Source organism: Daucus carota, chromosome 1, assembly GCF_001625215.2.
Source record: "Daucus carota subsp. sativus chromosome 1, DH1 v3.0, whole genome shotgun sequence".
NCBI classification, from domain to species: Eukaryota; Viridiplantae; Streptophyta; class Magnoliopsida; order Apiales; family Apiaceae; genus Daucus; species Daucus carota.
In genome coordinates this window covers 40,457,654-40,473,718 of record NC_030381.2, presented here as the reverse complement: position 1 = coordinate 40,473,718, position 16,065 = coordinate 40,457,654, and the positions used below count along the sequence as shown (strand labels likewise).

Here is a 16,065-nt window from a genome sequence, read left to right as displayed (position 1 = left end):
ATGACGCCACGCAAGCATACGATGGAACGTAACAACGAAACAAGTACAGAGCTGGACAGCTGGTGTAAAATAATCCTGTGTAATTCGTGTTTCAGAAAAAGATAAATTGTTTTGATTTTATGCAAACACAAAATTTTGAAGTGAATTATTATAAAATTGACGTGGATTACTTAGAGTATCTCCAGCAGAGTCCTAATGTGTTTCCTAAATATATAATAAAATATTCAATTTTTAAGGGATTATTACATTTTATTGAATGGGAACTCCAACAACATTCCCTGTTTCTATTCCCTATTATTATTATAATATTATATTTCAACTTGTAAGTAGGAGAGAGAGACGAGGGAAAGATAGGGTAAAGGAGAGAAGTGAATATATATTATCTCAATGCTTAAATAATTGGGATGTTACAATTGATTTTAGAGTAAGCATTAAGCAAATCAGTTTCCACAAATGCTGGACATTCCTTTGCCGCTTGAATTTGACCATCACATAGAAAATGGTTCGGTCATGACAACTTTAGAAGCTTTGCAAAGAACTCATTTTCAACCAGCTATGTGACGGCCTACGTGATCTATGTTAATCATAACTACTGAATCCCTGGAAAAGTTTAAAACCACTAACGTCTTAGCCTCTTAGGTATGACATCGCCTCTTGGAGGGTTCATCTACAGCAGAAAAGGTTAGTTAAATGTGGCAAAGACTAATTAATATAGGAGTGGCAGAGGTTCTGGGTTGGAATTGAGGCAAACTTTTTTAAACATTGGCATTTCAAAAACCATTGGGAAGTAGCAGGTTGTCATATGCCCAAAAGTGAGAGATGCCTGTTGTGATGTGATGGAACTGCAAATCTGCAAAGAGGTTCGAAAAGAGAAACAGCATGAGAGCTACTCAGAAGTACTGAAGTAGGGACCTGTAACATTATGTCTGAACTATAACCTAAACAGGACTAGTGCTTGAAATTAATTAACAGACATTAACCACACATTGCATGAGAGAAACTTATCTAATCACAAACCTCTTTGAAAAAAATGTATGAGATAGAATAACAAACCTGGATAGCACTCCCAGCATGTTAATAGATGGTTATTATGTGTTTCCACACCTTGCCACTGTACAAGGTTAACCTTCAGACAGCAACTTTCCATCTTCATATCCTCGTATAGCATGCTAAGCACTTCGTAAATATAATCAACTTTCCATCTTCATCTCCTCGTATAGCATGCCAAGCACTTGGTAAATATATTCCGAATCAACGTGTGATGAGTCACCAGAGTAGAACTCATGAATTCGAGTGCAAATCTCAATGCAACTATACCCTGGTACTTTTGTGACAGCTCTTTCTCTCATCAACAGCCTCATCTTAGCTGCATCATCCCATCTCTTAGAATTTGCATATATTTTTGAGGAAATCACGTAGTTTCCCGAATTCGATGGCTCTGTCTCCAATAGAATCTGAATAACACGCTCACCAACATCCGCATTACCAACTTTATGACAAGCCCCAAGCAATGCACCTAATGTGATTTCATCTGGTTTTTCAGGCATCTTAACAATAAAGTCCCATGCTTCATACACTAATCCTGCACGTGCCAAAAGATCAACCATGCATGAGTAGTGCTCAACTCTGGGTACCAAACCAAAAGACGACCCCATTAAGTCAAAAAATTGACGCCCTTCATTAACCAGTCCAGCATGCACACATGCAGAAAGTACACCAACAAATGTGATATCATCTGGGCATGCAGCTGTATCCTCTTTACACATGCGCTCAAATAGTGCTAATGCCTTTTGAGCCTTGCCATGAAATGCAAATGCAGAAATCATAGCATTCCAAGATGCCGTATTTTTCTGGGGCATATTTTCAAACACTGTGCATGCTTGCTCCACACTTCCACACTTCGCATACATGTCAATTAGAGCCGTAGAAATATATACATCAGACAGTAAGCCGATTTCTGATGCATATGCTTTAACCCAGTTCCCAACATCAAGTAAGCCTATTGTAGCACAAGCAGACAAAAGTCCAATCAGTGTGATTCTATCAGTGGAAACCCCAGCCTCTATCATGCTTTTGAATAATGAAATCACTTCATTAGACATTCCATTTTGAGCATATCTGCATAAATTAATTTTTACTGTTTATAACTGTAATCGAGATTTATGCTAAATTCTTCTCAATATACGTGAGAACTATATTACTAAAACTACAAATAATTTACAAAAAGTTATATATACAGTGGCTGAAGACAAAATTTAATAATTATTTACCAACTAAAAATTGGTCAATTTGGCAAGAAAAGTAAACAGCCAGTGTGTGACCAAGAAAGAACTATGGAGATTCTGAAGAACATTTGTAAATATATTAAAAACTGAACAGTAGATTATGGTGACCAGCAGATTATACTCGTGCTTACTACAAGTATCATCACATTTTTAAAGTTAAATATGTTACCTTATTGCATAATGTATATCTTTTTTTGCAAAGACAAGATTCAGCCATAAAATTCCTATTGTTAGACCTGATATTTTTAGAGAAAGAAACTTGCCCTGTGATCATGGCATTCCAGATTACCACATCTTTCTGCTTCATCCTATCAAAGATACTCCTGGCTGAAACCAAATCCCCACACTTGCCATACATGTTAATCAAGGCAGACCCAACATATGAATTCAAATTAATCTCACTTTCTGTAACAAACCCCTCAATCAACTTCCCGCAACTCAAGTCTCCCAGATCACCGCAAGCTACAAGAACACTAACAACACTCATTTCATCAGGTTGAAACCCTTCATCCCTCATTCTCCCAAACAAACTCACAGCATCCCGAGCAAACCCCATCTTCGAATACCCCGAAATCATCGAATTCCACGAAACCAAGTCTCTGTCAGTAATCTCCTCAAACACCTCCCGAGCACAACCCACTTGCCCACATTTGGAATACATAGTAATCAAAGAATGCCTCACATGACCATCAACAACCAACCCAAGTTTCCAAACCATAGAATGTCCTAATCTACCATGATCAACAACCAAAAGATTCCCACAAGCAATAAACAAAAAAGGGTAAGTAAAATTATTAGGTAACAAGCCCAAAGACTTCATTTTGTAATAAAATGACAAACAAAGATCATATTTTTTCCATGTAGTAGTGAAACCACGGATAATAACATTAAAAGAATAATCATTGGGATGTGGGATTTGAGAGAAGAGCTTAGAAGAATAGTTAAAATCTTTAAGATCAATAATCTTGGAGAGTAAGTGATTGGGTTTATAAATGGAGGATACAAGTAATTGTGTATGTAGTTGCTGTAATGTTGTTACAGATACACAGTGGGTAATGAGTGTTAAAAGCTTATCAATCCAAATTTGTTTTGTGTTGGAAGAGAAATGGGGTTTTCTGGTTTTTAAACTGGGGTGGCGGGGAACAAGTGAAGTGATATTCTTGGCTATTAACATGGGGACAAAGATATGATTTGCTTGCAAATTGCAATGTCCTCTCGCTAACATACAGGCTCTAAGTGGTCGAGCTTATCTTCGGTCGTGGGTGAGCCCGGACCCGGCCTCACCCGAGGACAGATTCTCATTTTTAAGATTATAAATCATATTTGTTATTAAAAAAAGCATGTTAAATAAAAGAGGTGAGAATTAAAGAAATAGAAGTTACGAAAGAGAAATTAGTATTCTCAATTTTTTGTTTTTGACTTTTACACAAAAGATTTCAAAGAAAAACGGAAACAGTTTAAAGTCAAAAACCCGACTTACCAAACACGTAACCTCCTCCGCAAATCTGGTCACTTTGGGTTAACAATTTTCTAATACTAGCCTTTAATCCGTGCGAAGCACGGGCGAGTATATAATTCGTAATTTATCATTTATAATTTAAATTTTAACATCATTTTATTAGTATTGTAATATTAATGAATTGAATTTTAATTAAATTATATTATTCAACTGATTATATTTTCTTCCGTTTACTTGAAAATGGACAAACCCGAATAAATATATATATACATTATGATTTTAGTACATTTAATCTGAATTTATTACACGTGGATTTAAAAATAAAAAAAAAACAGAAAATTCAAATCTTTTCCAAACATAGCCGATCGTGTAATACCTTTGAAATATTCGGTAATCTAATCAATCGAATTTCAACGTAATTTTGTAATCTTCGTTTTTTTGACAACCGTAACTTTTAAGATTAGAGTTGAAAAGAGTTATGTAATGGTTCGTGTTTATATTAAAATAGAACAAGTTAAAGTTAAAAAAGTTATATGAAGGTTCTTGTTAAAAAAAGATATTCAAAATTGTATATTTATAACATCATAAATTTTTTTTAATGAAATGTTATATGATAATGTATTGTTAGGAGTGTTTTTAGTATTTGAAACTGTTTAATAATATAAGACTAATAGACTCTATATTTGTAGACTTGTAGTACCAAAAGGAGGGTACCAAACCAAAAAATATAACTAAAACTTTGGACTACAAATTATACCCATGTTGGCTTATTATAGTATAGTATAGATGGACACCGGCTTCCATACTATCTATTTTGGCGTTTGATTCTTTTGCACGTATTTCTAAATTTTTTGACCGCATATTATAAATCATTATTTTTGAAATAAGTAGAAATAAAATTGTACCGTTTTTAATCCTATGTCAAGATCTTCATTTTCACCCTCCATTATAATATACTTCTAAGAAATATGGTCCATAGCTCATATATTTTCTTGATCTGAACAAATTTCTCAAAACAATGTCTCATCGCGTGCATCAAGTTTAATTTCTAATTCCCAGCACTCTTCCCATATCTCAACCAATTTTTCTACTACGCCCCTTCTTTAAAAAATTGGCTTTACGCGTTGCATTCGTTTGGTTCGATTTAAAAAAACGAAATGGAACTCAGAAAGGAAAACGAAGAGAGAGGAAAGGAATGATGCTGAATTGTATTACCTGTTTGGTTTTGATTCAGAAACGGAATGAAAAATCATATGAATATTCCTATATTTTATTTTTAAATATTAAATAATTTTAAAGAGTCAAATATATTTACGTTTATAATTTGATATATTTTATTATTCAAAATTTTCATTAATTTATAAATATCTTGAATTGTAAACATTAAAATTATTTTTAATATGTAAAAACTAAATTAAAATTTATTTTTGATTTTCAAAAATATTTTACATATTATTTTTTAATGTTATTGACTTCTGAAATAAATTATAAACGAAAATAAAAAAAGAATCAGGTAATGGAAAAGAAATACCTTGGGGTGGGGAATGGAGCATGAGGGATTTGGGGTAAACTTAAAACCAAAATAAGGGATAGGGAATGACAGATTTCATAAAACAAACTGACAACAAAGGGAATGAAACTGATTGTTTCCATTTTTCTTTGTTAGTTACCCTTAACCAAACGACCCCTTAACGTTTCAAGATACGAAAGAAAGCATTTAATTTTATTCAAATATATATCACAATAATGAATAATTTTTATTAAATTCTCATCCGATATAAAGAAGAAAGAAAAAGGATTGAATAACTATTCTAGCATAAAAAAGCGCCTTTTATTTGTAAGTATTTGATATTCCCTCCATCCTATTTAATTTTATACATTCATTATCTGACACGGACTTCAATTATATAAAATATGGTCTTATAGCTTATTTTAAAGATTTTTTTAACAAAAATTTAATAGTTAAATTGTTATTTAGGAAAAAATTTAAAAATAAGTTATAAAATAATATCTTCGAGAAACATTAAAGTGTGTGCCAGTTCTCACGCGCAAACTAAAACTTTTATGATGAAAAACAAAATTAGAAATAAATAAAAAACAAAATTATAGTGACAAAAAAAAGTACTTTTATCTGGTCATGGTAACATTCAAGAATAATGTCTAAAACTCTATAAATAATATTTATATCGGTTGAACTTCGAGGTATTTATTTGATATTTATAACAACTTTAGTAACCCGATACTGTTAGTGACTTAACTTGATATATTAATCAACTTCAATGACAAACTTGATAATTGATAAAAAAAAAAATATTCGTTTGAGAGTTTGGGTATAATTTTACGTTTAAAAATGAATTGAAACGGAGAGCTGAGACGCTGAGTAAACAACCACTGAAAAGAGAGCAACAAGCAGCGGCGGCTAGTCCTCTCTACCTTGTCACCGGTGTGTAAGTATATATGTCTCATCTCTTGGTCTGAACAAGTGAATGTTTGTCTTTATTATTTGTATACGTATAAAGTCACAATCTTGAAATTTGTTGAAATGTTGTTATATCTTTTATTAATTTGTGAAATTGGGTTTGATTTAATGGAAGGTGGGTGATGGGTAGTCAGCTTCTTCCTGTTAGCTGGAGCAAGTGTTTGTCTTTACCTCACCCCAATTCCAATTTCATTTCATCACGCCCCAATTTTCCTATTTTCCGCTCAGGTACACATATTTTTTTACTTGCTAATTTTCAACTGTGTTGTATATTATGCATCTAGTAGCTGAATTGTAGTTTAAAAACAATTCTGGGTCATCTTCTAATAATTCTATGCTACAGTTTTCTTGAGTTTTTTCATTTTTATTTACAGCTTTGCCATGTGTTATGTATAGCACACTTATGGTTGTTAACGTATATTGTGTTTGTATTTGCATAGTATTTCCTCGGAGACCTATTGGATGCTCAATGAAGTCGTATAAGCTGTCAGATCTTACCCAAACCGAGATTAATAATCTCAGTGCTCGTCCTCGCATTGATTTCTCATCCATTTTTAGTACGGTGAGTTTTTGAATTGTTCCTAGTAGAAAATTTGTTTCATACTCGACTTCGTGTTGATCTTTAAATTGATAAATATAATCTAAAAATGTTAATAAAATTGATTCAGGTCCAACCTATTGTTGACGATGTTCGCTGCAGAGGCGATGAAGCTGTGAAAGAGTTTGTGATACTATGCTTTTCTTGTTTTGTTTATTGTGCTTTATCACCATATTTTGGTTCTTAATTTCAGTTTGCAATATATGCTAAACAGCGGGCTTTTATATATTTTCATGTAGTTATACAGTGCGGTTTGACAAAGTTGAATTGGATACAGTTATTGAAACTGTGAAAGATTTACCTGATCCGGAGGTAAGGGTTGACAACTAAGATGGATTACTTTTTTGTTCTTAAAATTCTTATAGTTGAATAATAAACTTTCTTAGTAGTGCAGTATCTCAGGCCAGTTTTGTGAAAGAGTGAATTTTCAGGGTCTTTTATGTGTGTCATTCTCTCATGTATTACTGGTGTAAAGCATTGTATAAGGTCAACTTTTATTACTAAGAGAAAATTTTGCGGTTAGAGCTCTTTCTGTAATATTTTCTGCATATGAAGAAAACCCCAAACAGTGTATTGCTTTGGGAGAATAAGTAGTGAATTACACATAGGTATGGCATTTTGTATGAGAATTTGATTCTTATTTTTGCATGCTTAGCTTGATCCAGTTGTCCGGGAAGCATTTGATGTAGCATACAACAACATCTATGCTTTTCATGCTGCTCAAAAGCCGGTTGAGAAAGTCGTTGAGAATATGGAAGTAAGCACTATATTGTTGCATAGTTATGTAATTTATAGAAGACCTTAATCAAACTTGTTTCGATTTTTTTAAGGGTGTTAGATGCAAACGAGTAGCAAGGAGTATTTCTTCCGTTGGTCTCTATGTTCCCGGAGGAACTGCAGTATTACCTTCAACTGCTCTAATGTTATCCGTGGTATGTTTTCTTTCTTTAGTATTCCAGTACTTCTAAGTATAGTTTTTACTTAAACAGCTAGCATGATGAGAGTGTTGACCTTTATATTATTATGTGATTCAGCCTGCACAAATAGCTGGATGTAAAACTATTGTCCTTGCAACTCCTCCCACAAGCGATGGCAATGTCTGCAAGGTATTTATCTTTATACTTAGTAAGTTGTCTTTCTTAAAATAATATCTAATCAATATACATCTATTCTTTCCAAAGGAGGTACTTTATTGTGCCAAAAAAGCTGGCGTGACACACATACTTAAAGCTGGTGGATCACAGGTATTTAGTACTACGATAAATGATTATGCTTCTTAATGTTCTATTTATTGGTCCGAAAGTGTGGTCGCACATCTATAGTTCGTTCTGTCTTTCTCACCTTTATGTATTTTTTCACTTTGCAGGCAATAGCTGCCATGGCTTGGGGGACTAAGTCTTGCCCTAAGGTAACATAATTAAAATTTTACCCCTATATATCTAATTGCTGATTAAAACATATCATAATTATATGGTTTAGATTCCCGAGTACTGTTTCAACTACCTGATAGAAGTTTGTAGAGGGGGTTATATCCGAGGGTACGTTATGTAAGCAATGATTAAGTGTTGAAGAAAAAATGTTATAAGATTAAAGAAACAATAGTTGCCAAGTACAACAGAAATATATGCATATAGCCATATGTAGGTATGGCTTTGCAGGTTTAGTGTATAATTATTTACCATAGTTTGCTGTCATGATATATTTACAATGCCCCACACAAATGAGAAGCTGATTGAAGCATTACAGTGTGTTATTTACTTTGCTTTTGTGTTCTCATTTTTTTGTAGGAAGCATAACTTTGTTTATGTATTATATATAATCATCTGTTATATCCTTTTGTGATAATTTGTTTGCACTTTTCTTTTGTTCCTCTTCACGTAATATTTGACAGATAATTTTAAGATAAATTTGTTCAGTTCATTAAATTAAAGTATTTATATTTGAAATTTCCTTGCTTACAGGTTGAGAAGATATATGGACCTGGAAATCAGTATGTGACTGCAGCAAAAATGATTCTCCAGGTATGCACTCCATTATATTGTAAACTATTCTTAGTTTCATACTGAGGAATTTACTTGTAATGTTATTAATATTTCATCAGTTGGCAGATAAACTACACATTTTTGTAAATATAGAATAATGTTTTTTTCTTTGTTGTATAAATATATTTCAACAGAACAGTGAGGCTATGGTTTCAATTGACATGCCTGCTGGACCGTCTGAAGTTCTTGTTATTGCTGATAAACATGCCAATCCTGTACACATTGCTGCGGATTTGCTTTCACAGGTACACTATATTGGATTATATGTGCAGTCATTACAACTCTGTCTCTATAGCTTGTGTTTGTATTTAGATGTGAAGTCTGTTTATAAAACTACTACATTGTACTTTATACAACACAAGTGTATATAAGATTAGTAATTAGTATACCGGCGAAAACACAGGCCAACTAATCATAAAACCCACTGAAAAACAGTGGTCAATTAATCACAAAAATCGATAGTGATCAGATCTCACTCGTCACCCTGCCACAAGTCCTCACACTCACTGACCCTTTATCATACATTTGTTGAATATTATTATTATATTTTTATTGGGACACTTTTCTTGCCTAGGCTCCACTTCAGAACTTCTCTCAGCAGTTTGTAATAGGCTATCTTTAGATTGATAAAATTATGTATGTAACTTTTTACTGTTCTCACTCTAATGCTCCATAAGTGGACAGGTGTATGTAGTGGCCTACGTTGTCCTCCTTGGTATGATTCCAAATTGGTTGCTCAACATCTGCACCAATTGCCTTCCTCAGCCTTCATATTATGATGCATGACTTTATCCACAGGATAATAGGAACAATCCTGAATGGCACTCTGTTATATATATCACTCATATAGAGGAGAACCAGCGCCCTCTTCCTCCGTTCATCTAGCATCTTCTTAGTCCTTTAGATATTTTAGAGATTTGTTAAGTCATCACACAGCCTATCTCTTCTACACACTTCAAACTTCAGTAGAAATTTGTTCCATTAACTCTGATATGAGTCTATAGACAGACCTATGAAGAATGATAGGCGACACCTTCTCTAATAAAAGACTCTGAAGTGAAGTAATTCATCATCCTTTTATAGAATTGTTTGACCTGAGACTTTTTATTTGTATGCATGAAATTGCTATACAAATACTGCACTTTGCTTTTAAGTTCCCCTTATCTCCTGATCAAATCCAGCATTTTTTAATATGCAACAAGCTGAAATAAACTCAGTCGTACAGTTAAGGTCTTCATCACGTGTTCATCCCGAGTTTAAGCTTTAACTCATTGCATGAGTCTCTTTTGAACATGGCTAGGTTTTGGTGGCTGCAGGGATGCAAGTGTTTAGTATATTAAAAATTATGTAATCATTAGATTGAACTCTTTGACAACTATAGTCTTTATCCTCATTCTCACTAAAACCACATTGACTTGGTCTTCCTTAAGGATCTTTGTATTTCTTACCTGACTGTCCTTGTAACCATGAGGATTACTAATTTCCATTCATCGTTACCTTTGCCAAGTTCTTTATCTATAGGTCTTAGCCCTTTTCAACACAATTCAGAGTGCATTTTGAAATGTGCTACCCTCACACACAAAGTTAACATGTGTTTTTTTCTCTTACATTAAAATTCAGCGTCATATAATACAAGATACAGAGGCGTTATATAATTGCATGCTTACCTAATTTATTAATGTGCATCATTAAACTTCCAATCCTTTCTCAATACCTGCAATTTCAAAGCCTAATTTCTTGCATCCACCCCCCCCCCCCCCCCCCCCCCCCCCCCCCTGTTTTCTCTGAAGTGCATTTTTGGGCATTTGTATGTTATTTTGTGCTATTGTGGGCAATACCTTGGGTTTATTTAAGATCAGCTCCACCAGATCCAGTGTTACATATAATCTCTGAAAACTATCAGCTGTTATGAACTAATTCTGGATAAATTTTCTGCTGATTTTATTGTGTTCTGAGAAGCTAGCTAGCTCCTATCCTCTTTAGCAAAGTAAAGTCTGAAGGTACAAATTAGGATGGCAATTCTTTCACAAGAGTAAATATTTCTGTTGTGATGTGTGGGCACTTGATCTCATTTAGAGTGATTGAGCCCAAAAAGACATTGAGAAGTGAAAATAAACAGCTCAGGAAAATTGGGCTGGTAGATATTACTGATATTTTGGGATCTAGTTGGCTTAAGTTAAAGCACAAATTTTGCCAGAGCATGGCTGTAAGTGAATGCTAAGGCTAAATGGGAAGCTATTGCGAAGCCTAGAAAGGCGGAAGCAGCAAATCGCTTCTACCGAGTTCCCATGTAGTAGTTTAGCTTTGTAGGGGGCTTAGTTCTATTGGTGTGGCTCTGCTGGATGCTTCCGGTCAATAGGAAAAGGAGGAATATAAATAGCTTATGGTGACGATCTATTTGAGGCGATCACTCCCTAGAATGATCAATTGAAGTTTTGAAAGGCGAACAAATATACAGTGGTCAAATAACTTAAAGCTTAGTGTTTTTTTTTTTTTTTTGAATTTTATTTCGTGAGGTTCTTAAATAGCAGAAGATGATATGCACCAAAAACATTTTATAACATTCAGGCGAACAAACACTTGTTATACCACTGACTTGTTTCTATAAATCATGACATATATAATAATTCAATTTGTAATTTCTGTAAAACAGAGAAAAATGCAAATACTCCCTTTCGAAAGAAGCTGAACAGTGTTTACCCTGAAAGCACTTTATGTTCTATTATAATTCTGTTGCTTAAGCGGTTATACTTGAAACTCAATTTTGGACCATGTTTAACATGATTCGAATAACAATTTTTTGTTGGCAGATTCTCTCTCCTGTGAAAATCTCTTGATGAAATGTGCTTTAATAACTGTAACTATAACTGAAATGGTTACTTCTGGACCAGCTGTGCCCTTTAATATATACATGCACATTTTATATTCGCTGTAGTCTTTTACTTTTTAGTTTAGACATTGCAAAATTGTGGAGAAAACATTTACGTGTGATTAATTCATTATAACCTGCATGGGAAGGGGTTGGCAGAGGGGCATATGTTTTCACCTAATAAGCATAGAATTAATTTCTAGTGATATTAGTTCTTATCGTTAGGAACTTAGGTAGTGACTGGTATATCATATATGCAACCAAGAAATGTGCTTGTTGCCAATTCATTCTACATGTCAAATTGTTTTTTTCCACCTAATCTCTGAGATATATTGTTCAAAATTTAGGCCGAGCATGGTCCTGATAGCCAGGTTGTTTTGGTGATTGCTGGGGATGGTTTAGATATAAGCACTGTTGATGCGGAAATAGAGAAGCAGTGCAACAATCTTCCAAGGGGAGAATTTGCTTCAAAAGCACTGAGCCACAGCTTCACCGTGTTTGCTCGAAATATGGTTGAGGTTGGTCCTTCATACTCCTCTAGGTGTTGAGCTCCACATTTAAATATTTTTGATACTGTTATCCCTTTCGAATCGGTCTTGCTTTACTCATATAAAGTGCACATGTGAAATTGAAAACTTAATATGATGTGGTTCATGTATTTATAAAGGAATTATATCGGTAGCCTGTTTTTGTTCTTTTGTCTAAGCCCTTAGCATAGAATATAAATATGCATTACTTTAAAATGAATTCATGTATGTATATATATATTGGAATTTAGAGTTCAACTATATATGGTGAATGGAGAAGTCCTCAAGTTTAAGATACATTTTACTAATTCGCTAGAGGTGAATACAGCCGTAGTTCCGGTGAATGCTTAATTTCTATATACTTGTCGTTGTTTGGATAGTGAAATTATCTTGATTTAAGTGTTTCTTTCTTCCTTTTTTAAAAAAAAAATTAAGTTGTATGATGGCCAGTATATAAGATTCACAGTTTTCCTGAACTTACATATAATCTTGTGCTTTTGATTTATTAGTACTTTTCTAAAATATTTCTCGCATAAGGCCAAGAGGGGAGAAGATTATGTGATTCATCATGTTTTAGACTCACAGTTCTACTTGTAGGTGTTTGGACTTTGGAGGTTCAAAAAAGGGTCAAGTGTATAAAATGGATAAATAATTGGCTAAAAGCCTGCAAAAAAACACAGATTTCTATATAGATTGTTAGCCAAGAACAACCGAATCTCTCTGTCCTTGTAAGAACTGTCTCTTTGTTTAATACCCAGCAGACAATATATTGAAATCTAATACATTGGCCATCCAATATTGGCCAGCTCTCTTATAACAAATTGTTAGTAGTCTTTTGGGCAAATATCACATGTGCAATTAAAGAAATACTAATTACATATGCAAAACAAAAAAGAAGAAAATATTTTCATGGTTTAGTGGTAGTGTGTAAAGTTGAAAAACAAAGAGGGCAGACAGAAATTGTTGCCTCTTCATGAATATTGATATTATCGATAAATTATGTTTTATTGTAAGGTATAATTGTGTCCTCTGGTTCCCCAATCCGCATTACTTAGATTAGACTCAGGTATGAAGTGTCTGACAAAACCTATCCGAGTGTCAGGCTTGGAATTTCTAAATAGTGGGAGAAGGGATCACTGTTCTGTATTCAGAGGCTGGCAGGAGGCACAAACATAATTTACCTACAAGCAATTATATTAGATAAAATTTTGCTGTAATAATTAAGAACAGAACTCATTTTAAAAATGACTTTGTTAAGTACTTTCCCAATTAGGAATCTTCATCTCTTCTTGGTACATGTTTTTACTGATTCTAGTTCTTTACAGTTTAATAGTTGTGTTGATAATATTATCGTAATCAACCAAAGTTGGATTGTGAGTATATGAATTAGAGTTTTCACTTAAAAGCATCATATTTGTTATTACATTTCAGGGCTTGTTTATATTGGTATATTCAATTAATACACATGATTTGTCCGTGTTGAAATTGCTTAGGATAACAGATTTATATTCTCTAAAAATATTTATCTGTTTGTCTCCTTTCTACAAACTTGCTCCTCTGATGAGGATCAGTCAACTTTAGTTATAACATAATTATAAATTAAATTTCATTTTTCAGGCAATTACTTTTTCAAACATTTATGCACCCGAGCATTTGATTATCAACGTGAAAGATGCAGAGAAGTGGGAGAGTTTTGTTGAGAATGCAGGTAGAATCTACATTTGTGCACTGATCGCCTGGTATATTTGTAGTGTCTGAAAAAAGAAATTAGTTCGTCATTAAGTTATGTTAGGATATGGCTATATAGATGGTTTTGCTTGACGTGATGGTCAAAGTGGCTACTTGCATATGTCAACTTTTCGAATCCCGAAACAGCCTCCTTTATGCAAGGATAAGGCTGCTGGCTGCGTATATCAGAACCTTCTTAGGACCAGTTGCGCTATATTAAATTATGACAGAATAGTACATATTTCTTTAAACAATTGTTATCTTATTAAAAAATCTCCAAGTATCTTGAAGGATATACATTAATGGTTATCTCTATTCATGAAGTAAAGAACAGAAGAACCCAATTTTTTTTACTTCAATATGAAATAAAAGTAATTGAAGTCTAGCAGACATTTTTGATATAAAGAGTGCATAATGTCATGTAAGTTTCATAAGATAGGTATTTACATGTTTAGGGATGTTAAGCAGGTATCCCTATCACATAATAGAAAGTGATATTTTCAGGAATTTTTATTAGTTCTTTTGATCCTTAGTAAATATGTGCAGCTCTTTGAACCTTGAACTAATAATACACCTTTAAATTTTATGACCCCAAGATGTGTTGTTTCAGTTTGCACTTTGCTTATTGGTACACACCACAAGCTAGTGCCAGATGACAATCGGGTTTGTATATATTGGCCTGTAGGCATAATGGATGCCTTTATTCTCTTATTTGTTTTGGTAATTAGAGGTTGAGGGTTTTGTCTTCAGTGTACAATGATGGTGTGGGTGTGTGTTAGTATTTAAACTTCTGCTAATAAGACCATTTCCAAATCCATTTACATTTTAAGCTCAAAAATTGTAACTAACAAGTTTCTGGACGAGAAGAATTGAGCAGAGTAGTTTTATATTCAAGCATTTATTTCTTGGAAAGCATGCTTTTAATATACTGTAGTTGCACATCTGTATATTGTTTTAACGCTTATTTGTTCATTCTCATTTCCAAAGTGTAACAAAACAGTGATTGAAGTTGGTACTCATGGCAGGTTCAGTATTTTTAGGGCAATGGACGCCTGAGAGTGTTGGAGACTATGCTAGTGGAACAAATCATGTCCTTCCGACTTATGGTTATGCAAGAATGTATGGTGGTGTGTCTCTGGACTCCTTTCTCAAGTACATAACTGTCCAGTCGTTGACTGAGGAAGGCCTTAGGAAGCTCGGGCCTTATGTGGCAGTCATGGCTGAGGTCGAGGGGCTAGAAGCTCACAAAAGAGCTGTAACCCTCAGATTGCAAGACATTGAAGTGCAGCAGCTTTCTTCAAGAAGATGAAATTCACTGAACCACCCTGTCATCAGTCATATATTGCCTATTCAGCCGATGAAGTAAAATTGGCTGCAGTAAATGGTGGCCTAAAGGAAGAGTAATGTAGTGCTTAGCTGATTTCTTTAGTATGAGCATTTTCAATGTGTGACAATGGCGATTTGAGCATGCTGTTATTTTTTCTTCCCGGCAGGACACCAGTTACTCTGCTTTGTTATTAGTTTTCAGGTTATGTGACCAGTAAAAATAAATAACCCTCAAATTATCGATTGATGTCATTTAATCTGAAGACTTCTCCGGCATGTCAGGAGATGTAAAAACCGTCATAATCTTGATAAATTTAGTGTGTATAACAGACAATGAAGAGACAACATACAATTTTTCATACAATTTCTGGGGTATGTAATGTTAACATCTTCATACTAAGCTTGAATAAAGATACAACAGTTGTGAACATAGATACAATTACTAAATTCTATATTAGTATTATCGTTCAAAGTTCTGAATACTGTTATTTTATTTTTTCGTAAAAGGTTTGGTAAAAACAACACCCTATTTATAATTTTTAAAATATAACCAAACATCATCTCTAAAAACTAGAGAAATCAAATTTTTTTGGGCACAATTTAATTTCAAAATAGCCAAAATGAAACTACTCCAAAGCTTTTTTTTGACACTAAAAATCCTTTTTTTTTTCTATAAGGGAGATTTTATTAAAAGAGAATAAATATAAAACAAAAAAAATTAATATGTTGCAATAAAATATAAGTTAATAATT

At 33.6% G+C, this 16,065-nt stretch overlaps 2 protein-coding genes across 3 annotated transcripts; one reads left to right on the top strand and one right to left on the bottom strand.

The window, feature by feature from the left end:
* Nucleotides 1–356: 356 nt before the first annotated feature.
* LOC108204358 (pentatricopeptide repeat-containing protein At2g34400) lies at nt 357–3,577 on the bottom strand. The gene is made up of 3 exons (XM_017373745.2): nt 2,549–3,577; nt 1,054–2,118; nt 357–850 (listed from the first exon to the last, which is right to left on the bottom strand). The coding sequence occupies exons 1-2, from the start codon at nt 3,508–3,510 to the stop codon at nt 1,191–1,193; spliced, it is 1,890 nt and encodes a 629-aa protein (XP_017229234.1). The 5' UTR covers nt 3,511–3,577; the 3' UTR covers nt 357–850; nt 1,054–1,190.
* Nucleotides 3,578–6,048: 2,471 nt separating this feature from the next.
* Nucleotides 6,049–15,677, top strand: LOC108204799 (histidinol dehydrogenase, chloroplastic). Of its 2 annotated transcripts, none has more exons than XM_017374418.2 (15): nt 6,049–6,187; nt 6,339–6,451; nt 6,664–6,785; nt 6,892–6,944; nt 7,061–7,133; nt 7,477–7,578; nt 7,652–7,753; nt 7,856–7,927; nt 8,003–8,065; nt 8,188–8,229; nt 8,783–8,842; nt 8,998–9,108; nt 12,080–12,250; nt 13,877–13,967; nt 15,013–15,677. In XM_017374418.2, the coding sequence occupies exons 2-15, from the start codon at nt 6,346–6,348 to the stop codon at nt 15,294–15,296; spliced, it is 1,452 nt and encodes a 483-aa protein (XP_017229907.2). In that variant the 5' UTR covers nt 6,049–6,187; nt 6,339–6,345; the 3' UTR covers nt 15,297–15,677. The 2 variants fall into 2 exon arrangements, with proteins under 2 accessions (XP_017229907.2, XP_017229906.2); XM_017374417.2 differs by having other exon boundaries at nt 6,057–6,191.
* Nucleotides 15,678–16,065: the final 388 nt, after the last annotated feature.